Raw genomic sequence first — 27,381 nt, 5'->3', positions numbered from 1 at the left:
ATTAATATGAACATTTTTTTATGTTTCTATGTATCAGTTAAAATTAATTTAGAGAAAAGATGTGATCTAATCTCATGATAGAGGAGAATGTACCAGAAGACTGGATCATAGTACAAGGATTTAAAGATTAGGGGGAGAGGTGATTTTGTGTGTGTGTTTGTGTGTAGATGTGTATGGAACAGAGATTTATTTTTCCAGCAGGTGTTTAAAAAAAAAGATGGGCAAAACAGAATGAAGAGTTTCTTAGGTATGCTATTATTCAACATGTATTTTTGAGAAGAAATGTTGAAAATAGAGGAAAATAAGTTGGCTTATAGGAAACTTGTTGTGTTTCAACCCTGACATAAAATGATGGCCATGTGATCTGCTTCCTTTGGATGACAAAAGGATTTTAATTTTTGGAAGGAGGGCTCAAAAACTAAAAAGAATTTTGTCTTCTCTTTGTAGGTAATTAACTAAAACCATGGACTACACAAATCTGATCTAGCTGCCTAGCATTCTGTTTCCTTTGGCTCTGGTTAATACCCCTCCAGTCCTGTAAAGAACTTTTCTTCCAAAGAAGAAAAGTGGGTCTGACAGTCATTAACGTCTTAGCAGGAATTTTTAAAAGACATTTGTATTTGCTTTTGAAAAAAAAAATCTGTTGATCAGGATTCGCTAAGCAGTACATTTTTTGGAGTAAAATTTTAGATATTACTTTTGAAATATTCCAGAGGACTTTTAAAGAAACACTGCTACAGTGCTTGGTCTCTGTCTACCTGACACAATATTTGCATATTTGAATCTTACCTATAAATGGTTAAGGTACATATTACATTTACTTTAAACTGTGCTTCACTTTATGTTAAAATGAGTATGTTGATATGTAAACAAATTAGCATATCCCACTTGTGATAGCCACTTCCCGGCCTTGCTACTTTATGCAATGCATTCATCAAATTTCAGACATTCAGATTATTGTGCCTTAAATCTTAAGTTACAAATAATTAACATTTAGTTTTAAGTTGTTCTGCTCAACTTTTCACAACAAAGCATGTTCTAAAGATATGAAATGGCATTTGATTTTAATAAGCTTAAGACTTTTAATGGAGAAATACATAAATATGACTGGAAATGTTGAATTCCATTCATTTCAAAGTGGCAGGTTTATTTCATTGACTTCATCATATATTCACTAAATCCTTGGAAGAATTTAAATAAGATATATACTGTTTCCAAATTGGAAATAGGCCAACTTACCTCCCCCTCATTAAAAAAGTGTCACAGTGGCAAGTTCCTTTCTGCTGTCTTAAGATTTGTTTTGCCAATCATCTACTCAGACATACATATATTGTAAAGACTTTAATCTTCTTTGTTATATTCATTCATGGCCTTAATAAAAATTTGATCAGAGCTTAGTATTTTTGTTTATTTTATAAGAATAACATTTAGCTTCAAGTATTTTCTTATAGAATGCTGTTTTCTTCTTTTGTTGAAGTGTTACTTATACACACTAAAGTCAACAAATGTTAAGTCCATAGTGCAATGAGTTTTTACATATGTATTTATAGATCTCTTTAACTATCACTCAGATTAAAATTGAGAACTTTTCTAGAACCTCAGAAAGCTTCTCTGTATTTACTCCCCCAGTTGGCCAGTTGACACCCCACCACTGTAACCCCCGCTCTGACAGATTAGTTATGCAGTCCTTGCACTTCATGTAGATGGAATTAGGCAGCACATATTTTGGGAGTAATGATAATTTTTTTCTACTTAATGTTGTATTTGTGAGATTCATCCAGTTGCTGCATATATCATTAGTTCATTCTATTTTTATTGCAATACAATTTATTGTTGTATACACCAACATCTTACTGATGAACTGTTGGGCTGTTTCCAGTTTTAGACTATTATGAATAATGCCACCATGAATATCTTATCTAAAAGGGTCATTTACACTCATTATTTGCTGTCATTTCTCTTGGTTCATTGAATTTCCAAGTCATAGAATTCATGTGTATGTAGCCTTTGTAAATACTGCTAAACAGTTTTCTGAAGTGGTTGTAGTAATTTCCACTTTCACAAGCAGTTCAGGGCAGTTATTGTTTTAGTGAAGAGATATGTACATAGATATTGCTGCAAATGTCTACTTCCATTCATTCCTCATCACATCCTCATCAGGACTTGATGCTATTAGTTCTTTGATTTCAACCATTTAATGGTATCTCTTTGGTGGTTTTACTCTATATTCTTTGTTTACTAATGCTATCTAGTACCTTTTCAGATATAGGTTGGCAATTTGAATGTTATTTCCTGAAGTGCTTAAGCTTTTGCACATATTTAAAATAAGCATTTCAATATTTTTTCTTATTGATTTGTGGGAACTCACTGCATATTCTAGATATGATGCTCTACTGGGTATATATGTTCCAAATACCTGCTCCTGGGCTATGACTTATCATTTCACTTTTCTAATGTCTTGGTTTTGTTATTGTTGTTTGACGCCAGGGATTGAACCCAGGGGCACTTAACCACTGAGCCACATCCCCAGCCCTCTTCTAATATCTTTTGATTAATAAAGATTTTAATTTTAATGATTAAATAATTTTAATCATTCATCTTTTCTTTTGTAATGCTTCCTATGTTCCTTTCAAAAAATCTTTGCTACAAGTTGTGAAGATTTACTATTCTACCTGCATCTGCTTTATTGTCTTAGTTTTCATCTTCATGATCATCTCTAATTAATTTCTGTGCATGGTGTGAAGCAAGGATTAAAATTCAGTGGGTTTCTGTATGTATCTCTTTGACCATCACTATTGATTGAAAAGACCATCCTTTTCCCACTGAATTGCAATGGTTGTTTTGTAGTAAATAAGGAGACTATATGTACATAGATATTTTAACCCTCTAGTCTGTTTCATTGATGTATTTTCTATATGTATATCAACACCACATACTAAAAACGTCTAATATCTTATTAAGTTTTCCAAGTTGTTTTGTTTTTTTTTTAATTTTTCCATATTAATTTGAAAAACAGCTTGTTGGATCTCTCTCTCTCTCTCTCTCTCTCTCTCTCTCTCTCTCTCTTTCTCTCTCTCTCTCACACACACACACACATACACACACACACACACCCTAATCTATTGGAATTTTAATTGGCATTACACTGAATCTAGGGATAAAACTAAGAATTGACATCTTAATAATAATGCATCTTCCAACCTAAATACTTGGTATATCCCACGTGTTATTTAGATCTTTAGTTTTTTTGTTAGCAATGTTCTCTAGTTTTTAGTGTAGAAATCTTAGATGAGATAGATATTTGAGTTTTATTTTAAAAAACTATGAATTCAGGCAAAAATCAGTAATGTTTACAAAATATTGGTGATTTTACTATTATTTAGAATAGGATATGCCATCATAAGATCTCTGAGGTACAAGTTTCCCCAGTACCTAAGTAATCTCCAAAATTATTTAGTACTATAATTGCACTTTACAGATTGTGTATTCAGAATGTATGTTGCATTTTATTTGTTTCTTACTTTTAAAACTGATTGACAGTACAATTCAGAATGTGGTTTATATTAAATATATTAAGATGATGCTTTGCCACCATGCGTAAGGCCTGTGATATGCTTGTCAAATGAAGGGCTGAGGAGCTCAGCCATTGAACTGGAGGATCAGCAATTTCTACTCCACTACTTCTACTCCCAGAGCAGAAGATCAATTTGATTTTAAACAGTTTATTTCCTTCTATATGAAAAACTTTAGAGTCATGAAACCCAGTCATAAATTTTAGACCTGGCAAATTAAACTTATGATTACCTGATGCCAAAATATTTTGTTGATTTGGTTTAAGATTTTAGCCATCTTATTGTATAGTTACCTTTACATAATCCAAAAATTGGCTACAATTTTTTGTGAATTAATTACTACATTTACAGTACCTAGCCTGAACTAGATCTAAATATGTACCCAGATGTTAAATATTAGTGTATGTATGTATATACATTACAGTGTTACTGTGGTGTGGTAAATTCACCGTGAGTAGGGACTGGTTTTATCTTTTTTCTCTGAATATCACTAAGTCCTTGGCACACAATTAACACTTTTTCAGTGCTTTAATCTCATTTTTTTTCATTGGAGACTACTTTCTGTATGGCAGAGCTTATTGCTTTTGGACTTTTAAATTATATTTTAGTTATTTCCATGCATGTCCCCTTCTGTTCTAAAAGTTTAATGTCATCTGACCCCAAAACCTGAACCAAAGTTATGTTAAAATATAGTAGTGGTTAACTTGTTTAACTATTGAATATACTTTGGACATAAAAGTTTAACCACCTTGTTAAAGTCAGCTAACTTCCAATGTCAAATACACAGGAATAGTTGAAGTGTTAGAATATAGTGATGGTAATGATAATAGCTAACACTAAGAAGTACTCTCTGCGGACCAGGCAGAATTCCAGGCACTTTACATAAGCAACCACATGAAATCCTCAGAGTCGCAAATCCAGGTGGGGTACTCCTTTATCCACATTTTACAGAAATTTAAGAAAGTGGTTCTGTTTGGTTTTGTTTTAATTTTTATCTTAAGTTTATGACTATATGGTAGGATTCAAATTTATTTGAAAAATTGGATGGAAAATGTGGTACAAATAACTTATACTTTCATTTTTTTTTAATAGAAAAACAATGTCCTATTCTGAGGACGGTGGGATATCAGTTTACACAAGACAACAGAAATGAACTTGAAGTTTCAGGTAAGCATTATAATCCTTGATAAAGTAGGATTTTATGTAAATTATCACCATATGTGCAGTAATATATAGTAAATTATCACCATACATTGTAGGTGATTTTTGACATTGCAACTTAAGATTGCAACATTAATATAAAAATTAAAAGTGGATAATGCAGAAAAATGCTGAAAGTAGTTTTCTGTATCATTTAGTCTAAGATCAATAATACCACAAACTGTTGGGGGAAAGAAGTTGTTTAAAATGATAAAAGTTTTATCCACCATGGAAATTTTTAAAAGAGAAAGGGAAATTTATGACAAAGAAGACCTTACCACCCAAATATAGCCACCATTAGCATTTTAGCATAACATTCCTACAATTTTTCTTTTCCTCCTCCTCCCTCCTCCTCCCCTCCATCATCATCTTCTTTCCTTCTCTCTTTCTCATATTCTCTCTCACACCCACACACATGCACACAAACATATTAATAATACATGTATTGTATCTGAATTCCCAGTATTTCCCCACATATGCATCCTTCTAAAGTATAATTTTTAAAGAGCTGTTTAGATTTTAAATGAATGACTGAACTTTTTTGTCTAATTTTCTGTCAATACTTCAGAGATGCAACCATGAGCTACTGTATTTACCTAGATAATTTGTAGGTCAAAAGATACCAATATTTTTGTCTTTTGAAATGTATTTGTGAACCTTTCTTCAGAAAGAAGGCTATATGTTCTGTATACAAAATGAGTTTCATCTTTCTGTACCCTAGAAGGAGAAAAAGATGAAATCAAGGAATTTTGCTGATCCCAAACAGCAGGGTTTTATTTGAAGTAAATCAGACTATAGATAAAGACAACAAAATAATTCTGGTTAAAAAATCAATATTTCTCTGAGTATATTAAATTTAATAAAACTGCTGGATTAAATAATGTGTCACATTTTACAGGTTTTGATCTAGGAGAGAGCTTTTCTCTGAGACGTGCATTTTGTGAAGGTGATAAAACCTGTTTCAAATTGGGAAGTGCACTTCTTATTAGAGATACTATGTGAGTAAAATAATAATTTTTCTTTGTCTTTTAATTGCTACTAAGCTAACTTCTAAGGAATTTTCAAATGATTTGTTTAAAAAAATGCAAAAACTTTTCAATACTGTTATCCTACTTAAATGCTGTGCTGCATATGTACTTTTTGTTTATGAAAATTTTTGTCATCTGATCTTTGTTCTATAGTATGTGAAATACCTCTTATACATGCAGAGCCATAATTGTTAGAGGATGGTAATGAAATAATTTTTGAAGAAATTAGGTTTTAAAATGTGAACAAACTGAAACCCAAGACACAATGCAGATTCAGAGAGAGAAAACCGAGATCCATTGTATTTGTTTCTATATTTACCATTTGTCACAATAAGTTAAAGGAATTTAGCTGTTAGGCATTCACCATATGTAGTACATAGAGTACAAACTAAAATAAACTGTTTTGCAGTTTTATTTTTTATCTTGATACTCTTCATTTAAAAATTAATTTACCATTTTTCCATTGTTATTTTGTCTTTGTTTTTTCCTATGGTTACACCTAGATTTTTTTTTTTAAAGGAACGTTACCTTTTAAATAATGGCAATTGGTCAGGAACCGGATAGGGCAATAATAATTTCTATATGGCAATACTTGGGGGATATGTTGATAGTCATTCAGAAAGTTGAGTCACCAGGAAGGCAGGGAACATATATAGTCATGACATTTATTCCTTGAGTCAGGCATAAGCAGCCCTGTGTATGAAAACATTGCAATGATAAAAGCATCAAAATCCACTTGGTTTAACATGCAACATAGATGTTTTGTGGGAAAATCTATGAATGCTGCCATTTCCTGATGGATAACCTTCTACTTAAGTTAAAGAAAAAATTGTTGAGAATCTCAGCATTTGAATTCTGTAAGGGAAATAGCATCAATCATCTCAGATGCAGTGAATAACCTAGCTACACTTTTTTCCTTAAGAAAAGTTTCTTTTGAACCTCCTATTTTGTGATACTTTAATTTTACTTTAATAACATGGTTCCTTATAAGTAAACTACCCATTAATTGGTAAAACACATTAGTGTTAGGGAAAAGGGATTTGATATTGGGGACTTGGTGGTTAACTTTCAGGAAGGGTACTTTAGCAGATGTAACTGTACGAACCAATACTGTCAAGTGCTGCTATTTAGGTGGCCAAATAGATAGGCACTGAGGACAGCACAGCATTTCCATGTTTGGGTGGGCATACACAGTAAAGAAAAGCCAAGATCCATTATATTTCATATATATACACACACATATATATACACATATATATACATATATTCATATATATATATATATGCAAATATGTATTTCTAAACTAGTAGTGGATACCTTTAATGACTTTAGGAAAGGAAATGTATTCTGTTCCAAAAATTAAAATGCAATTTTCCCTCCTGCTTATTTAAACTCCTGTAATTCTGGTCAGGCGGAAAAAAGGTTGGAGTGAAACCTTTTAAAATTCATTGGATTTGAGTGAAAGAAGACTTAACTAATTTTAAGTAGCTATATTGGAAACCTTGCTGCCACTTTTAGGTAATGCTGTTCCCCTGTGAATCCATGAGATTATAATTATTAAGCATGACTTGAAATTTGTTTCCTGAGCTTTGGCTCTAAATCGCTACCCAATCCCTGGGCAATCAATATAAATGAATTCTCTGGCTCTGTGGAGCAAAACCCTGGGACCTTCACTACAGGAAACTGGAGGGTATCTGGTTAAGCTGACTAGTGAGTGTCAAGTAGCTGGCTCATATCCACTTACATTTCACTCATCGAGCCAAGTATGCTAGGATGCTTCTCTTGCATGATGCCATTTTGATTTTTCAATGAGACTGGAGTAAAGTTGCAGCTATTTATATATTTGTAAATAAGCTGCCTTGCGGAGTCAGCATGGGAAAACAGATGCTATTTTAAGTGGAAAATGGGGATGTTTTCTGTGCCTACGTTTGCTTTTATTGTTCTGGCATATTTCAGGTGAGATTCACCAGGGAAGGGATCTCATAAGCGTGCTTGTTGGTCAGATACCTGTTAGGCACACTCAGTGCCTTGAGCCTGGCTTAATGTGGGATTCCCAAAGGTTTCTTTGGCAGAGGCCCTCCAGATAAACACCATGAAACACTTAGGGTGGCACAGGCTCATGCAACTTCTGAGGGGTGTAATGTGTTTTGCTTTGTTTTAAATTCATATTTATTTGTTCAGTACTTCTTGGGAGTAACAAATAGTAAGTATTTGGGGGTTTTAAAAGAATCTAGGTGGCATGTTACCTAGTTTTCTAGGACTCTCTTTTATAGGAAATTTCCTTGGCTTCTTGTATCCACAAGTACGCCCACTTATGTAAAATAAATAATTCATTATTTTTATACCTATAGAGTTCTGTGTCCCACAAGATCGTTCTTTATTTTAAGTGTGTTTTGTCAGTTATTTGGGTAAACTGGTAAAATTCTGAGAAATGATAGCAAACACATGCACACCATAGAGAACCTTATCTTCTTAATGTAATAGAGCTCCTGTCTCTCTTTCAGTATGTGTTTTATAGAGACTTATTTCAAATAAAAGGGCTTAGTATTGAATATTTTAGAAGAGTTGACACATGCTGAGTTTCTGTGTACTGCTGATCCTGAAGGGGTATAGTTTGATTGACCAAGGGAGAAATCAGTTTCAAAAGTACCAGGCAAATGAATTTTCTGATTTATTATTGAATTCAAGTATGGTAGATAGCCTTAGCCCTCCGGCTTTTGATAGTTAGCAACAGTTGATGATTCTGTGGTGAGAAGGAGTCTGAGGCCACACTGGGTTCAATGAATTAAAGAGCTATGATCCATTAGGGAAAAGAGAAAGGAGAGACGGGCTCACATTCCTTTCAAGTTTGTGACTTCTTTGATTTAGGATGATGCCTATAAGCTGGTGACTTTTGCCACTGAAGCTATCCCTAAGAGTAAGGGAGATTGAGGCTACATATGAAACACACAGATTAAATGTAATAATATTTTATGAGTTTGGATAATGTGACTAGACACAGTGACATAAATGATGGATATGGTCCCCTTAGGTTTTGTCACAAGTCTCCAGTGGAGTCTTCTTTCTGTCTCTTTTATTAAATTGGTGGTTTATGAAAGCAAGATATTTAGTTTCAAAGTTTTAGATGAAAAAAAGAGATAGTTGGTGAGAATAGAATGATAGTTATCAGAGGCTAGGAAGAGTGGGGTGAAGGAAGGGATGGGGAAAGGTTGATCAATGGGTATTAAGTTATAGTTAGATAAGAACAAGATGTTCTGGTATGCTATTGCACATTGTCACCTAAGGGTGACCTCAGATGACAATAATGTACTGTACATTTTAAAAAGCCAGAAGAAAGGATTTTAAAGTTTTCATCATAAAGACATGATAAATGTTTGGGAAGATAGATATGTTTAACCTGATTTAAATACAGAACAATGTAGACACATATCTAAATGTTACATAATTCCCATTAACATGGATGTGATTTATTTGTTTATTTATTTTAGTACCAGGAATTGAACCCAGGGGTGCTTAACCACTGATCCACACCCCCAGCCCTTTTATTTATTTTTTATTTTGAGACAAGTTCTCACTAAGTTGCTTAGGGCCTCACTAAATTGTTGAGGTTGGCTTTGAACTTGGGAATCCTCCTGCCTCAGCCTCCCAAACTGCTACGATTACAGATGTGCACTACTATGCCCAGTTGATTTTTATTTTTTATCTATCAGTTAAAAATAAATTTTAAGTCAAAATACAACTGAAAATTTTAAAATATTTTTGTCACACATTTGACAGTAAAGAAGTGTCAATGTGTAATTTGAAAAAGTTAAGAAAATGGTTTCTACACAAATCAAAAATGAACATCTCAAAGAAAAAAGATTTGATAGAAGCTATTCTAATTTTTATGTTTTTAAAAACGTAATCTCAGTAAATAGAAAATCTCAAATTATATATTTGTAAGATGTGTATGGTTTGGGGGGATCTTTCAAGATATCTGGACTTTCACAATTTCTTTGGAAATAATCCTAAGTATGAGCAAGCTGTTTTGTATATAATGGGGTGGTTCAACCTGTCTTTGCTACTGTTGAATGGTTTATCTTATACCATGTCTTTTCTACATCGGCCGTTACTCAACCTCTAGATTTTTTTTTTGGTATAAAATAGTACAACATACAGGAAAATTGTTTTACATGTGTTTAGAATTATTTTTACAAGACTAATGGTTAGAAGTGAAAGTCATTTTAGGTATCTTGATAGATACTACTAATTATGTTCTCTCATGGTCTTATCCATTCATTTCACATAATCCCCCAAACCTTCAGTAGCACTGGACGTTATGGTTTTAATTTTTTGTGTTTTGTTTTTAAAACTCATGGAATCACAAATAAAAACTGTAGTATACTGTATGAATTTTAGATATTCTCAAAATATTTCTGTTTGGCTAAAGGGTAGTTAAGAGGTAGCTTTGGTAAGTCACTAAAAGAAATGCAGTATGATGGAGAGCTTATCATTTTATTCAACATTTCTTGACCATCAGTATGGGCTGCAACTTGCATTGGTGGAGGAATGAGGGTCTCCTCTTGTCATCCTGGAACCTGCTACAGAGACACAGAATGGAAGGGAAAACTGTATTTCCTTCTTGCTTTGTTCTGAGAAGAAACTGAGAATGTATTACTTTTTGTCAGTTATACTGCTTTGTGACTCAAAACCCATCCCTTCTCTCGTTAAGGCTAAACTTCCTTAAGCATCATACATCAGATCAGTTTTTATCCCTCCCCTCATAAGGGTCTATTTTCTAACCCATCTTCCATTTTTATTGCTCTTCTTTGAGTCCTCTCCAAGTACTCAAAACCAGTTGAATGCTGAGGCTCAAAACTATGTTCAGAATTCTAATACTGAGGCATCTAATTGCGGACTTTTCAGGAGGATTACTTTACAATTCCATTATGCTGTAGAGAATGACTATTTATGCATCCCTTGGGTTTTCATTTGGGCATTCTTTCATTTGTAGATAAAAAGTTTTCTATATAAGGGCATGTGACTTAGTTAAAAAGTTGTCCAGCTGTTTTTATGAGATTGACTGATGGTTACACATAATTCTTTATGTCATCACTGTATTTCCTTAATTATAGTTTGGAATTCCAAGAATTCGAGGTAAGCTACTAAGCCATGCATTCTTAAAATGAAAAGAAAAACCTGTTAGGTTCACATTTACTGAATTATTTAAGTTCAACAGTTTAGCAAAATTATATGTATTAGATGCAAAAGAAGTTTAAGATTACAGTTTTTTTAAGACTATATAATCACAAGAACTTATTTTTTTTTCTGGAAAATTCAGAAATGTTAGTATGTACCAATAACAAATTTCTTAGTATAGAAGTGACTACTAAAATGTAAATTAATGTGAAGTCTTATTAGTTCAGTATTTTTGTTTACTGGTTTTGAACTATTATCATATTATAATCATATTATCATCACCAAATTTAAATCAGTAAGTTATGATTTTCCTCTTCCAGATTTCTCATAATTCAATATTATTTTTGAAAAAGTAGAATGTATTGGTAATTGATAATACATGTAGAATGATCCTATAACATTCATACCACCTTAAATATTTTCTTCTTCCTGAATATTTGTTTTGTTAACCTGAGATAAATAATATTTAAGGTGCAGATACTTTTTTAAGTTTAATGTCTATTTGTGAGTGCTAGAAGCCAAAAGTCTTGTAAAATAAAAATATTTTTATGTGTCACATGAATTGTAGATGGAGAAAATATAAATGGATTTAATATTAATTAATTATATTTAATATTTATTACACAAGTAGGAAACAATTGTGCCTTCATTATCGCTTTCAGAATGTATTCTTAACAATTAAATTATCAAAAAATAAAAAAGGCTCACATGAAAGCGGGAAATTATAATTTATTTATAAATAACCACTTTCTAGCATTAAATGTATGTAAACTTTTGAATGAAAAGAGGTTAAGTTCTTATTTCTGAGGAAAAAACGGTCATTCCTCATTTGTTGAAACACAGAACAGAACACGCTCACAGGGCTGTCGCTCACTAGTAATGCAGGCTTTGCAGAGGGAAGTGTAAGGTGTGGCCCTAGCCTCTGGAATGTGTGATATCTTCCCTTAGGGGCAAAAAATGTAAAAAAAAAAAATTACATTTCTGAGCATACTGTTGATGCTTTAAGAGTTCAATAACACAAGCAATAATAGATTGGCATGGATGTGGGGGAAAAGGCACACTTTTACATTGCTGGTGGAGTTGCAAATTGGTGCAGCCACTCTAAAAAGCAGTGTGGAGAATCCTCAGAAAACTTGGATTGGAACCACCTTTTGACCCAGTTATCCCACTCCTCGGTTTATACCCAAAGGACTTAAAATTAGCATCCTACAGTAACGCAGTCACATCAATGTTTCTAGCAGCTCAGTGCACAATGGCTAGATTGTGGAACCAACCTAAATGCCCTTCAACAGATGAATGGATAAAGAAACTGCAGTATATATACACAATGGAATATTACTCAGCCATAAAGAAGAATAGTATTATGGCATTTGCAGATAAGTGGATGAACTTGGAAAATATCATGCTAAGTGAAATAAGCCAATTCCAAAAAACCAAAGACTGAATGTTTTCCCTCATAAGTGGTTGATGATACATAATGGAAGCAGGGTGTGGAGGGTAAGAAAAGAATGGAGGAACTTTAGATTACGTAGAGGGAAATGAGACAGACGTCATTACCCTATGTACATATATGACTACATGAATGGTGTGAATCTACATCATGCACAACCATAGAAATGAAAAGTTGTACCCCTTGTGTGTACAATGAATCAAAATGCTGTCTGTATAAATAAAAATCAAATAAAAAAACAAGAAATAAAGAAAAAAAAAAAGAAAAACTTCAAGGTGATGGGATTTGAACTGGGTTTTAAAAACTGAAGGGAATACTGACTCAGAAGTGGCTGAGGTAGGGAGATGGAAAACTTCCCAGGTGATCAAATTCCATTAATTAAGTCATGGAGCCTTGAAAGTTAAGATATGGAGAAATTTAATAAATATTATATGAGATAACTGCAATACTCAAAAAACATTGACAATTTAATTTGTCTATATCAAAAGTAGAGGACAGTTTGATTTTTTTTTCCTTATGTTCCTGGACATTACTTAAACCCCTGGCAAAATTCTAGAGAACTAATACAATTTTTCCTACAACATCCAGATGATTTAAGTTCTCGTTAAAATCTATGGTCATTGAAAATTGGTAATAAGTTTCTCAAAAAATGCCATATGACCGGAAATATATAATTTTTCTATAGACTCCATTATCCCCATCAAAACTCCCATTCTTTGGATAGAGAAGGTAATTGTTCAGATTTATAAATTTAGCAAGTTAGGGATTACATTCAAGTGATTTGTGTTTGTATCCAATGTGGTGCCTGATATATCATAAGAAGTACTTACTATAGGGGTGTTTTAATTTTATTGGTAGATTATATAGCTATTTTATAGCTATTTGCATATTTTGACAGCCAAGAATTTCTTTTCATTTGCACATGAAAAGATAAAGTACATTACTTCTAATTCCATTCCATTACTTGATCTTCCTTCACAGAGGACTTCAGGGTAACACACTGTCATGAGCAGTGGGTAAGAGAGCAATCAAGTTTGGTTCCCACAAGTGGATTTTATTCATGCAATGCACACTCAACATTCCTAATAATAGCAAGTCACAAATACATTAAAGATTCACTCCCTTATTCACGTAGAGTCCCATCCCCATGGACTTACTCAATGCAACGTCTCTTAGCCAAGAAGTCAGTCAACAAGACCGAGGGGTTTCTTCTCAGCCATAGCCTCTCTCAGCTCCTCAGATGTCTTTGGCTGTCCTTGGGTGTCCAATAAGCCAGAGGCTGGGTGGCAGTCGTCGTCATGGGAGAGGTGGTCAGTCGTCTGGCCTCGGTGACAGTGGTCTATCAGGAATCAGTGATAGTGTGGGCAGCAGCCGGGGCAGTCAAGAGACAGAGCGGCGTGGAGTCCTGTGGTCATGGTGCTGCTGACAGTTTGGTCCAAAAGTCCAGGGGTTTAAGTAGTGATTTTCAGCCCAGTCATGCTCTGGTCTTCATTGATAAAGACCAGAACACAACTATACTAGGAGCCACCACTCAAATCAAAGATAAAGGTTCATGTTGGTATTGTTCAGGAGTGTCATCCTGCCACACAGCAAATATGTCACCAGGCGCCTTTTATGATTTTAGTTTTACAAGTCCAGGCAAATACCAAATATAGCTTATTACTACATAACACACAACTATAACAATTCCTATTATTTCCTTATCTCATTATACACACATATAATTTTCCAGTGTCCAACAATGGTATTGATCCTTTATAGTACCACTTCATATTTGTGAAATGTTTTGTGATTTATGAGTTTTTTGCCTTCTTATATGATTTTGTACTACAATAACCTCTGTGATGTGGCTATCACATCACCATTTTACAGATGCAAAAACTGTGTTTCATTGAAATTAAGTAGTTTGCCTAAAATTCAAAAAATGGTATATGGAACAGTTGAATCAAGAGCTCAATTCTCCCACCCTCCTTTCCTATTGTTTTATAGCTAATTATATATGAATTATCTTATCTTAAAATGTCTGTGTGGCATCTACCTTGAGAGTAGTGAAGTACCAGACTGCTAAATGTACTACTTAGCCTTTATAATAATGCAAATGTCATCGTAAAGTAATGAAATTAAGCTGCTCTATTTTGGTAATTACTTGTGTTAATTTAATAGGCATTGATTAATCTACCTCTATGTGTTAGATTTTTTTTTCTTTTCACTCATCTTTTTCTGCCTTGACTCATATCTCATAAAGAGCAGCTGAGCGTTGGTCTGGAGAGGGTTGTATGAATGTGTCTGTGGAGTGTGCACTGCAGATTTTCAGATTATATAAAAGAAAGCAGGCATGTAATCACAGACCTCATCTTTAATATTTGGCCCATAAAAGTGCTGTGAAGATTAATTACTAATTAACATAAGGCATTTGCAAACATATTGCTTTTATAATCATTGTAAACCTACAAACAGAGAAGCATGACCTTACATTTATGAATTAACCTGAGAATTAACTGTAGTAATACATGATGTTTTGTTATACCACTGCTTAGGAATAATGTTGTATAACTGGCGACTTTGTATGTTGATAGGATTCTATATTTCATAAAATAGCATTAAATGGTCTGATCTCCCTCTTGGACATAATCAAATAGTAAGATATAATCACAATTTTAATAACAAACTTATAAATTTATGTCAATCAAGGAAGAATAATTGTGCCAGATAATAAGTCATTAATTTATTATCATTTTAATTCTTTCAGCTTAGGCTAATCAGAAAATAAACATGCTTTTCTTATTTTACATGACACAAAAATTAGGTACACCTTGCCTGTAATTTCATTTTAGTCGGTGCTAAGGCTTCCTGAAATATATACATTCTGGATTAAGGAAAATTTTTTATGCTTTTAAGCTAAAAAGAAATAAATATCCAAATAATTGACTAGATTAATTCATTTTACCATGACTAAACTAGATCTATGTAATTTGGAAGTGATCACAAGTTCAGTGAAAATTTTAATTAACAGGGACCTGTGTGGTGATGCTGTATACTATTAACATCTGCTTGGTTGAATATGAGACTGAGTTGACCAAATTATTCCTCGTATTTGAACCATCTCAACTTCCTCTCTCTCTGGAGTTCAGAATCTCAGCTGTCCTCTCTCAAGGCGACCCTCCTGCTTTCAAAGCTTAACCCCTTTACTTGTGTTCTTAATCCTCTCCTGCCAGCCTCCTCTCAGACCTTGAACCACCCAGGATCCCCTTGCTTTTGTCTTCAACATGTCTCTCCACAGTATCCTGGCCTCTTAGTCTTCAAATATATACTTAATCCTTAATATATACTTAATCCTTCCCTGTTCTGGAAACATGTTCTCTTGACAATCCCCTTCACTCACAAACTCCTCAAATAAATTGTTACTGACCCCCTGAACTTCCTCCTACTTCCCTTAACCCATTCAAAGCCAACCAGGACTTTTTGAACCCTATTTCTCCTTCAAAGTTGCTAGTGGCCTCTGTCTTTTTTCTAATGCTAATGCCCTAAGCATTGATTTGAGCTGCCTTTGTGAACCTATTTCCCTCTGTCATATCTTTGACCACCTTGTCTGCCTCTGAAAGTCTGTGTATCTTAGAAAGCTTAGTACACATCCTACCTTCAACATACATCTCTCTCCCATGTCCTTGGTCAAATTTCCTTTGTTTTTCTATTTTCTTTTTGTGGTTCAGTAACACTTTTTCTATAGTTTTTACATAACTTTTATCTCATTCTGGTTTGTATCATCAAAGCGTTCTCAGGTCTCATTCATAGGAGGGTCAGATGGTATCCTATCAACACCAGAGCCTCTGTTGTTATGATTCCTACTCTCTGCCTGTACAATTATAGAACTTCAGCTCCCTCTTAGAGGTTATATGTTTTCTTTTCTTGGAGCCCCATGGGTGCTGCCCATGTTCAAAAGCAAGTATATTTCTGCTCTTGTTTTCTAATATCTTTGACAGTGCATGTTATCTGCCTTTACTTGGACTCCTTCCATGAAGATGCTGCTTCACAAGGTCCAGCTAAACTCTGCTCATGGCCACTCATCCTCATTCCTTAGGTGTCAGAATTGCCCTGTGACTTTTCACTGAGTGAAGTGTGTGTGTGTGTGTGTGTGTGTGTGTGTGTGTGCGTGTATGAATGTGCATTTTGAAGGGTAGTTGCAGGTGTCCAATGACCCTCTCTCTAATTTTCCTGGGTGCTGAGGCCACACTGGCTGAACACAGAGCCTCACAGAGTATTTAATAAATGTCTCCATCAACTTTAGCTTTTCTTCCTGTGTAGGGCTCAAAAGCTAGTAGATGCAGACAAGCAATCTTCTTTATTATCCTCTTGTCGCCTAGCTCTCTTGTGATTTACTCAAGATAAGAATGTAAAAATCTCTTTGCTTAAGAGGGCTACGTACAAAAATATTCTATGATATACTGCAACTATTATTTTAGGTTCAGCTTTGATGTCAATGAAAAAAAGAAATCTGACAAAGTATTTCATTCAATTCTCAAGTGATAATGAATACTTAGAATTTAAGGATGAATAAAGACACAATCTCAGCCATTGAGTTATTTCTGTCTGGCAAGACAGACAAGTCAACAATTAGATACTGTGGAATATGGTAGTAATTTTTAGATATATGTGTGATAAAATCTGGGAGAATAAATGAAACTGGAAAAACTTCATAAAGGAAATGAAAAGTTGAGATTTGATGTGTGATTTTGTCAGGTGAGCTGGGGGCCAGTGTGCACTGTGGTCATTAGAGGGATTATCATAGTAGTTTTAAAGGTCAAGGCAGTATGAGGGAGACAGAGAAATCCTGTGTAGTTAAGGAACACAGGTGTGAAAACATCTGGATGCTGAGAAGGCTGAAATGTGAACCATTCTGAAAAGCCGTATGTGCTGTCCTGAGGAGTTGGAACTTTATTCATCTAAAAATGTGAAGGTGTGGGAACAATAGCAAAATTCTAGAAAAAGCAGCCAACTATATGCTATTTGGAAAATTGCAGCTTTTAGTTAGGTCTGGAACCTCCCGAATTGATCCCGAAATGGGAACTAAACCCTGAGATCTCAGAAGGACATTTCGAAATTCAGAGTCCTTCAGGGGTCAGACTGGGTTAGATCCAGGATATTTCCATTATCAGTGAATGGAAGGACCTAAAAAACTTTTGCAAGCAACCCCCTTTCTGAAGAGCAGCCTCTCTAATTCACCATCTATTTTTGTTACTTGAATGACATCTAGTAGGAGAGCTGATTTTCAGCAGGAAGTCATTTACAATGCCACAGTGAACAAGGACTCATCAGAACAGGCGAGAGATTATTAGAGCGTCATCCAAGCTTTGTTTTCCCATTAACAACCTATCTCTCTGAATCCCCTCAGCAAACACAAAAAGGCTAAGATTTCAGAGTCTCTGTGGCTGTGGAACTCAAACATCATCACCCAGCCTGGGGAAGGCATTTCAGACAAACCCTCCAGCCCTGCTGGCCAAATTGCTCGTAACGCGACAGGTGATGGTGGATGTCAGCTGGGAAAGAAATGACTTACTATAAACTCCAAGCATCTCTCACTTCACTCTCAGGAAATGTAACTTGTGTCATATTTCTCTTCCTGGAAGATATTCAGCAAGTCAGAGGCCCCATTGATACTTGAAAATACGGAAGTTCTTCATAAACGCTGCCTCACGCTTATTCAGAATGGAAGAGTTAATTTGGAAGCTATTCTTAATATTTAAAAATAGGTCTTTTTCCATTTAGCCATTTCATTTTAAAAGCAAAAAAATAAGCAAAGGACAACTTGTTAAATGTGATCTGGAAAACTTATTTTAGCTCTACCAAAATAGCACTTTTAAAAAAAGGAGGGGGGTTTTCTTTAAGACTTATCCTGTGAATTGATTGAAGAATTACTTCTGGAACCACTGGAATCCATAATTACATTTTTTGAACACATTACTATCTGAATGTATACTACACTTAATTTTTGGAACATCATTTGCAAAATGAAATTTCTCTAAAATAAGTATGTCCTTTTCCTTTTCAGTTTATGAGTTCTGACATTGTGAAAGTTTGTTAGTCTTCGTTCTTTTTTTATATTTTATTCCTTGCCTCACATTTCATTTCATATAGCTAAGTAAAAGAACAAAAACAACAAAAAAAGAAACTAAAAATCATGTGTTCTTCTTTCTGATCATAGTTGGATTTTAATCCTTTACTTTTACTATATGTGAGACAAAGATATAATGTGGCACATTAAAAACTAAGATTATTTTAGGAATATTGAACAAATACATCAAATTGAATTTGCTGTACAATGAAGTTACTACTATTTCACATTACTAAGAAGCAAACAAATCTATGAGCTTTACTATGGTTTTTATTTCTCTTGACAACAAACTACCAGAGCCTTATCATGGGAATAAATCCAATCTATTCCCTACTTACATTTCTACATAAAACAACTATGTCACTAAATATTTGTGTGTACTTAAAAAGAGTGAATTATGTTTTAAATTTTCTGATTTTCCCTGAATTTTCCATGCTTGCAGAGTTCACCATCTGGAAGGGAAGTGAAATCAGTTTTGTCCTCTTACAGCAGATCTTATTGGTTGCTCATTAATTGGACAGCCTGAATGTCCTCCATTTGTGCAGTTGATACCCTCTGTCCCTGAGAGACCAGACACTTCACCTTTATTAAGTTAGCTTTGTGTGTAGCGATGTCAGGCACTGATTTTACAACTCGGCAGATGAGTGGAATGGAGTTTATACTGACCTCTGTGCCAGGAAAGCAATAACACAGGATCTGTGAAGGGTTCTCTATATTGCTCTTGTGGTTTTCACTACTTCCTGAAAATGTACTCCTTTTTAAAGAAATACTTGGCAAAAGCTCCTAACATCTCTAATTAATAGAGAGAAAATACTCCTGATTTCCACCTTCTTTAGCATATATATCTTTTCCAGAACTCAATAGACAATAATCCCTATTTTTAAGATATTACTCTGTGTTTTCAGATACTTCCTGATTTGTGCTCAAAATATCATTAGGGGAAGGAACTGTAGTAATCTACCCCTCAGGGATACTGGTGACCTAAGATATACAAATGTCATAATGAATACTTGGAGCCCAAAATATGATATGTTACTGTTACTATTATAGTGTGATTATAAGCATTTTAATTATTTGTTCATTTCTAGAAGTTAACATTTTATATGTTTTTACACACTCTCTAGTATTAAAAACAAAGCAGACTTTTTTTCCTCAGAGTCCCAAAAGATTACTTTCAATCAGGTGGTTAATAATGAAGGAAATTTTATTCTTAACCAAGAGGATGCAAGCAACTTGATATACTGGAAAAAACTGACCTTGGAATTAGGAGTCATGAGTTCAAGTCCCATCCTGACCCCTTGCCTGGCACAGTGATGGTGGGGTAGCTATTTAAATGCTGTGGCTATAATTTCTCATTTATAAAATAAGATGGATGACCTAAATTACTGACAGTTTCCTTTCAGCTTTAGAAGTATGAAACTACAGGAAACTACTAAGGGTGATTCTTGTGACTAAAATACTTCCAAGGACTAGAAGACTTCTGCTGAATAACACCATTGGTGAAATTCTTCTGGAGTAGCTATTATATATTGCTACAGTCTGAAGGGATTTTATATTTCTTTTTGAAAATAAGAAATTGATATGTTTTTTCTTGGACTGTTTTTCAAAGTTTTGATTGACCTGTGCTAGAATCACACAGGAATTGATTTTTCCTCCTACTATTTTCCTGCTGAGTAGGATGTAGAACAGTCTCATAAGGCCTCAACATTAAAGCATTATACAAGCTAACACAGATTTTATGCTGAAAATGAGTGTTTAACACCTACTGGGACTAGTCATAGGCATCATCATGGGCCTTCTGTGAATGGAACTAATTTTTATGAATGTTCCCAATATACCAGGTCATAGTATAGATATTTGATTTATAGTGACAAGCCTGGCAAGGGCCTTGTTGTCATGGAAATCATTTTCTGGTAGCTGGAAATAGGCAATACATATATAAACCAATAAATTATTTGAGACTCAGATAGTTACAAGTCGATGAAAAAAATCAGAACAAGGTAATATGTTAGATGGTGGCTGGGATGAGGACAACTATAGACATTTCAGAGGAAATGACATTTGAACTGAGAGCTGAACAGGGAGAAGAATCCATTGAAATGAAGACCTCTGGAAAAGACTGTCCCAGGAGAGGGAACAGGAAGTACAAAGGCCCAAGGACTCAGTGAACCTGGTGTGTTCAAGGAACAAAATCCAGGTCATTGTGACTAGAGCCTAGGTGCCATGCAGATACCAGAACAGATGATGCATCAGAGGCAGGATCACTTCAGACCCACAAGCATGGTCAGGGGTGGGCATTTTATTCTAGGAACCTTGGGACACATGTAAAAACTTACAAGTAAGGAAGATATCTGGTCTGACTTCAAAAGCTTATTGTGGACTGCAAGGCAAAAAAGGAGAGAGGACAAAAGGACACTAAGGAGCCAAGAGGAGAGATGAGGCAGCTTGACTAGGGTGGTGATCGTAGAGATGCAGAGTAGATTGAACCCGTGTCTATTTTGGTGACGGAGTAAGAAATGCCAGTGTATAGGGTGGGAGATAATAAAGGAAAGTGAAGAAGTAAGAATGATTTCTAGGGATTTTATTGGAGACCTGGGTCAATGACTGTGCAAAGATAAAGAATCCTTGTAGAGGGATGTATTTGGGCAGAAAAATACACTCAATTTCAATTATTTGAACAGAGATGCATTTAACATCCAGTAGGTTAAAAGACATCAAGCAGGGATTTGGATACCTGAGTCTAGAGCAGAAGGAAATAGAGAATGCTTATTTTGGTTGCATCTCCCCTTGGATGTCTCTTCCTTTTTGGAACTCTGCTCTCAAAACTCCCAGTACTTTAAAGTAACAGTAACCAGGTCTCTATCTCCCCTCTATCTTCCTCATTAAAACTTCCTTCCTTTACTGTAATCCCTGCAGATCACTGCTCTGTGCTTTCCAAGGTCGAAACTAATTATTAAACAATTTGTTAGTAATGTGTGTCTGGTGTTTTGGGACTAGTTTAATCTTAACAGAGCATGTATTTTATAAACACAAGTGTTTTTCAGAGAGGTAGAAAACTCTAGCAGTGGACTATTAAGTGTTTTGGCTTTTAATGAAAACACTTCATAATTAGGGAGAAATATTGGCATCTTCCAATACTTTTTGAGTGCATAGCACATATCCAAAAGACTTTGGATGTGCAATCTTATTTAATAGTGATTATATATACAGGAGTGATTAACTGCGTCCTCCATCACATGCCAGTATCTTTTCAAAAGATCTTTACAGAAACTTTTTAGACTTCATTATTTTGTTTGCATTTCTTAATGGTTTTGAATAAATTTCAACTAGAAAAAAATTTTTAATTAATCGGATAGGAAAGAAAACCTAGAGAATACAGTTAATAAGAGATTTGGGCAAATATAATCTATTATTAAAATCCTATACAATGTATTCCTTCATGGGTAATAAAATGTTAATTTTTATACATTTCCACATGTATAGATACTAGCACTTTGTATGTAGTTAGTGTGTCCATTTTAAATATACAGGGGAAATATTAACATAGGTGAATTTACACTTGAAATTTGTTCCATTGCTTCTTCTTCTTTTTTAGTACCAGGGATTAAACCCAGGGGCACTTAATCACTGAGCCACATCTCCAGCCCTTCTTGGTATTTTATTTAGAAACAGGGTTTTGCTGAGTTGTTTAGGTCCTCGCTAAGTAGCTGAGGCTAACCTTGAACTCACCATTTTCCTGCCCCACCCCTCCAAGCAGCTGGGATTACAGGTGTGTGCCACTATGCCCAGCTTTTCATCTCTTCTTGAGTCAGTGCCTTCCTCAGTGTAAAGTAAGAATTATAGCTTTTTGTGATGAATTTTTATCTCTCATAATAGAAGAAAATAGAATTTGTTAGTCTTCTTATTAGTTTTTAAAGAACTTGCCTCTTACCTAGCATCTGTGAAGCCCTAAATTCAGTCCTCAGCACTGCCCCTCCCCCTCCCCACAGACAAAATACCCTCATCACTAACATACTGAGGCATGTGGTCTTTGGGGAGATTTGGGTAGGTTTGTGTTAATTCTCCCTCATCTCTGCCTCAATGAATACATAGATGCCTTTTAAGTCGTTTTAAAGTTTAAGATTATTCTTTTTTTTTTTCTTTTTTTTTTTATTGTAAACAAATGGGATACATGTTGTTTCTCTGCCTGTACATGGCGTAAAGGCATACCATTTGTGTAATCATAAATTTACATAGGGTAATGTTGTTTGATTCATTCTGCCATTTTTTTCCCTTCTCCCCCACCCCTCCTACCCCTCCCCTCCTTCTATACAGTCCTTCCTTCCTCCATTCCTGCCCCCCTCCCTAAACCCAACTCCAACCCTAACACTAACCCCTCCCACCCCCCATTATGTGTCATCATCCACTTATTAGCGATATCATTCTTCCTTTGGTTTTTTGAGATTGGCTTATCTCACTTAGCATGATATTCTCCAGTTTCATCCATTTGCCTGCAAATGCCATAATTTTATCATTCTTTATGGCTGAGTAATATTCCATTGTATATATATATATATACCACATTTTCTTTATCCATTCATCAATTGAAGGACATCTAGGTTGGTTCCACAATCTAGCTATTGTGAACTGAGCAGCAATGAACATTGATGTGGCTGTATCTCTGTAATATGCTGATTTTAAGTCCTTTGGGTATAGGCCAAGGAGTTGGATAGCTGGGTCAAATGGTGGTTCCATTCCAAGTTTTCTAAGGAGTCTCCATACTGCTTTCCAGAGTGGCTGCAGTAATTTGCAGCCCCACCAGCAATGTATGAGTGTACCTTTCTCCCCACATCCTCGCCAACACCTGTTGTTGCTTGTATTCTTGATAATCGCCATTCTAATTGGGTTGAGATGGAATCTTAGGGTGGTTTTGATTTGCATTTCTCTTATTACTAGAGATGTTGAACATTTTTCCATATGTTTGTTGATTGCTTGTAGATCTTCTTCTGTGAAGTGTCTATTCATTTCCTTAGCCCATTTGTCAATTGGATTATTTGCATTCTTGGTGTAGAGTTTTTTGAGTTCTTTATAGATTCTGGAGATTAGTGCTCTATCTGAAGTATGATTGTCAAAGATTTTCTCCCACTCTGTAGGCTCTTTCTTCGCATTGCTGATAGTTTCCTTTGCTGAGAGAAAGCTTTTTAGTTTGAATCTATCCCAGTTATTAATTCTTGCTTTTATTTCTTGTGCTATGGGAGTCCTGTTGAGGAAGTCTGGTCCTAAGCCGACATGTTGAAGCTCTGGACCTACTTTTTCTTCTATAAGATGCAAGGTCTCTGGTCTGATTCCGAGATCCTTAATCCATTTTGAGTTTAGTTTCGTGCATGGTGAGAGATATGGGTTTAGTTTCATTCTGTTGCATATGGATTTCCAGTTCTCCCAGCACCATTTGTTGAAGAGGCTATCTTTTCTCCATTGCATATTTTTGGCCCCTTTGTCTAGTATGAGAAAATTGTATTTATTTGGGTTTGTGTCCGTGTCCTCTATTCTGTACCATTGATCCACCTTTCTATTTTGGTACCAATACCATGCTGTTTTTGTTACTGTTGCTTTGTAGTAGAGTTGAAGATCTGGTATTGCGATACCCCCTGCTTCACTCTTTCTGCCAAGGATTGCTTTAGCTATTCTGGGTTTTGTATTCTTCCAGATGAATTTCATAATTGCTTGCTCTATTTCTGTAAGGTATATCATTGGGATTTTAATTGGAATTGCATTGAATCTGTATAGCACTCTTGCTAGTATGGCCATTTTGACAATATTAATTCTTCCTACCCAAGAACATGGGAGATCTTTCCATCTTCTAAGGTTTTCTTTAATTTCTTTCTTTAGTGTTCTGTAGTTCTCATTGTAGAGGTCTTTCACCTCTTTTGTGAGATTGATTCCCAAGTATTTTATTTTTTTCGAAGCTATTGTGAATGGGGTAGTTTTCCTGATTTCTCTTTCTGAAGATTCATCGCTTATGTATAAAAATGCCTTAGATTTATGTGCATTGATCTTATATCCCGCTACTTTACTGAATTCACTTATGAGATCTAAAAGTTTTCTGGTGGAATTTCCTGGTTCCTCTAAGTATACAATCATATCATCAGCAAATAGGGATAGTTTGAGTTCTTCTTTTCCTATTCGTATCCCTTTAATTTCTTTGGTCTGTCTAATTGCTCTGGCTAGCGTTTCAAGGACGATATTGAATAGAAGTGGTGAAAGAGGGCATCCCTGCCTTGTTCCAGTTTTTAGAGGGAATGCTTTCAGTTTTTCACCATTTAGAATGATATTAGCCATGGGCTTAGCATAGATGGCCTTTACAATGTTAAGGAATGTTCCCACTATCCCTATTTTTTCTAGTGTTTTGAGCATGAAGGGGTGCTGTATTTTATCAAATGCTTTTTCTGCATCTATCGAAATAATCATGTGATTCTTGACTTTAAGAATTGATATGGTGAATGACATGTATTGATTTCCTGATATTGAACCAACCTTGCATCCCTGGAATGAAACCCACTTGATCATGGTGCACTATCTTTTTAATATGTTTTTGTATGCGATTTGCTAAAATTTTGTTGAGAATTTTTGCGTCGATGTTCATTAAGGATATTGGTCTGAAATTTTCTTTCCTCGATGTGTCTCTGTCTGGTTTAGGTATCAGGGTAATATTGGCTTCATAGAATGAATTTGGGAGGGTTCCCTCCTCTTCTATTTTATGGAATACTTTGAGAAGTATTGGAATGAGCTCTTCTTTAAAGGTTTTGTAGAACTCGGCTGAGAACCCATCTGGTCCTGGACTTTTCTTTGTTGGTAGGCTATTGATGACTTCTTCTATTTCATTACTTGAAATTGGTCTATTTAAATTGTGTATGTCCTCCTCGTTCAGTTTAGGCAATTCATATGTCTCTAGAAACCTGTTGATGTCTTCAAAATTTTCTATTTTGTTGGAGTATAGATTTTCAAAATAGCTTCTAATTATGTTTTGTATTTCGGTCGTGTCTGTTGTGATATTTCCTTGTTCATTCCGAATTTTAGTGATTTGGGTTTTCTCTCGTCTTCTCTTTGTTAGTGTGGCTAAAGGTTTATCAATTTTGTTTATTTTTTTGAAGAACCAACTATTTATTTTGTCAATTTTCTGTATTGTTTCTTTCGTTTCAATTTCGTTGATTTCAGTTCTGAGTTTAACTATTTCCTGTCTTCTACTACTTTTGGTGTTGGTCTGTTCTTCTTTCTCTAGGGCTTTGAGCTATAGTGTTAGGTCGTTTATTTTTTGAGTTTTACTTCTTTTATTAAATGCGCTCCATGAAATAAATCTTCCTCTAAGTACTGCTTTCATAGTGTCCCAGAGATTTTGATATGATGTATCTTTGTTCTCATTTACCTCTAAGAATTTTTTAATTTCCTTCCTAATATCTTCTGTTATCCATTCATCATATAATAGCATATTGTTTAATCTCCAGGTGTTGGAGTAGTTTCTGTTTTTTACTCTTTCATTTATTTCTAACTTCAATCCATTATGATCTGATAGAATACAAGGTAGTGTCTCTATCTTCTTGTATTTGCTGACATTAGCTTTGTGGCATAATATATGGTCTATTTTAGAGAAGGATCCATGTGCTGCTGAGAAGAAAGTGTATTCGCTCTTGGTTGGATGGTATATTCTATAAATGTCTGTTAAGTCTAAATTATTGATTGTGCTATTGAGATCTATGGTTTCCTTGTTCAATTTTTGTTTGGAAGATCTGTCCAGTGGTGAGAGAGGCGTGTTAAAATCACCTAGTATTATTGTGTTATGGTCTATTTGGTTTCTAAAATTGAGAAGGATTTGTTTAACATACATGGATGAGCCACTGTTTGGGGCATAGATGTTTATGATTGTTATATCTTGCTGATTTATGCTTCCCTTAAGCAGTATGAAATGTCCTTCTTTATCCCTTCTGACTAACATTGACTTGAAGTCCACATTATCTGAAATGAGGATGGATACTCCAGCTTTTTTGCTGAGTCCATGTGCATGGTATGTTTTTCCCCATCCTTTCACCTTTAGTCTATGGGTATCTCTTTCTATGAGGTGAGTCTCTTGCAGGCAACATATGGTTGGATCTTTCTTTTTAATCCAATCTGCCAGTCTATGTCTTTTGATTGATGAATTCAGGCCATTAACATTCAGGGTTATTATTGAGATATGATTTGTATTCCTGGTCATTTGGTTCATATTTAAAATGCTTGACACATCTTGGTTCCTCCTTTATTTGTCAGTTCCTTTAGGATAATTCCTCCCTTTGCTGATTTGCTTCTTTGCTTTTTATCTCTTCCTCATGAAATATTTTGCTGAGAATGTTCTGTAATGCTGGCTTTCTTTTTGTAAATTCTTTTAGCTTTTGTTTATCATGGAATGATTTTATTTCATCGTCAAATTTGAAGGTAAGTTTTGCTGGGTATAAGATTCTTGGTTGGCATCCATTTTCTTTCAGAGCTTGAAAAATGTTGTTCCAGGCCCTTCTAGCTTTTAGGGTCTGAATTGAAAAATCTGCTGATATCCGTATTGGCTTCCCCCTGAATGTAATTTGGTTCTTTTCTCTCACCGCCTTTAAAATTCTGTCTTTATTTTATATGTTAGGTATTTTCATTATAATGTGCCTTGGTGTGGGTCTGTTGTAATTTTGTGTATTTGGAGTCCTATAAGCCTCTTGGACTTGATTTTCCATTTCATTCTTCAGAATTGGGAAATTTTCTGATATTATTTCATTGAATAGATTGTTCATTCCTTTGGTTTGTTTCTCTAAGCCTTCCTCAATCCCAATAATCCTCAAATTTGGCCT

General features: G+C 34.8%; 1 protein-coding gene across 1 annotated transcript in view; it reads left to right on the top strand.

Moving 5' to 3' along the window:
- Col19a1 (collagen type XIX alpha 1 chain) overlaps positions 1-27,381 on the top strand; it is a 321,254-nt gene that overhangs the window by 20,392 nt on the left and 273,481 nt on the right. The window contains exons 3-4 of the mRNA XM_047558644.1: positions 4,665-4,739; positions 5,671-5,770. Coding sequence (XP_047414600.1) covers positions 4,665-4,739; positions 5,671-5,770 — 175 coding nt within the window. The remainder of the gene's footprint in view (positions 1-4,664; positions 4,740-5,670; positions 5,771-27,381) is intronic.

The sequence above is a fragment of the Sciurus carolinensis genome, chromosome 7 (assembly GCF_902686445.1).
Source record: "Sciurus carolinensis chromosome 7, mSciCar1.2, whole genome shotgun sequence".
Lineage (NCBI taxonomy): Eukaryota > Metazoa > Chordata > Mammalia > Rodentia > Sciuridae > Sciurus > Sciurus carolinensis.
Note: the sequence above shows the minus strand (reverse complement) of the source record. Positions and strands in the feature narration are given on the sequence as shown.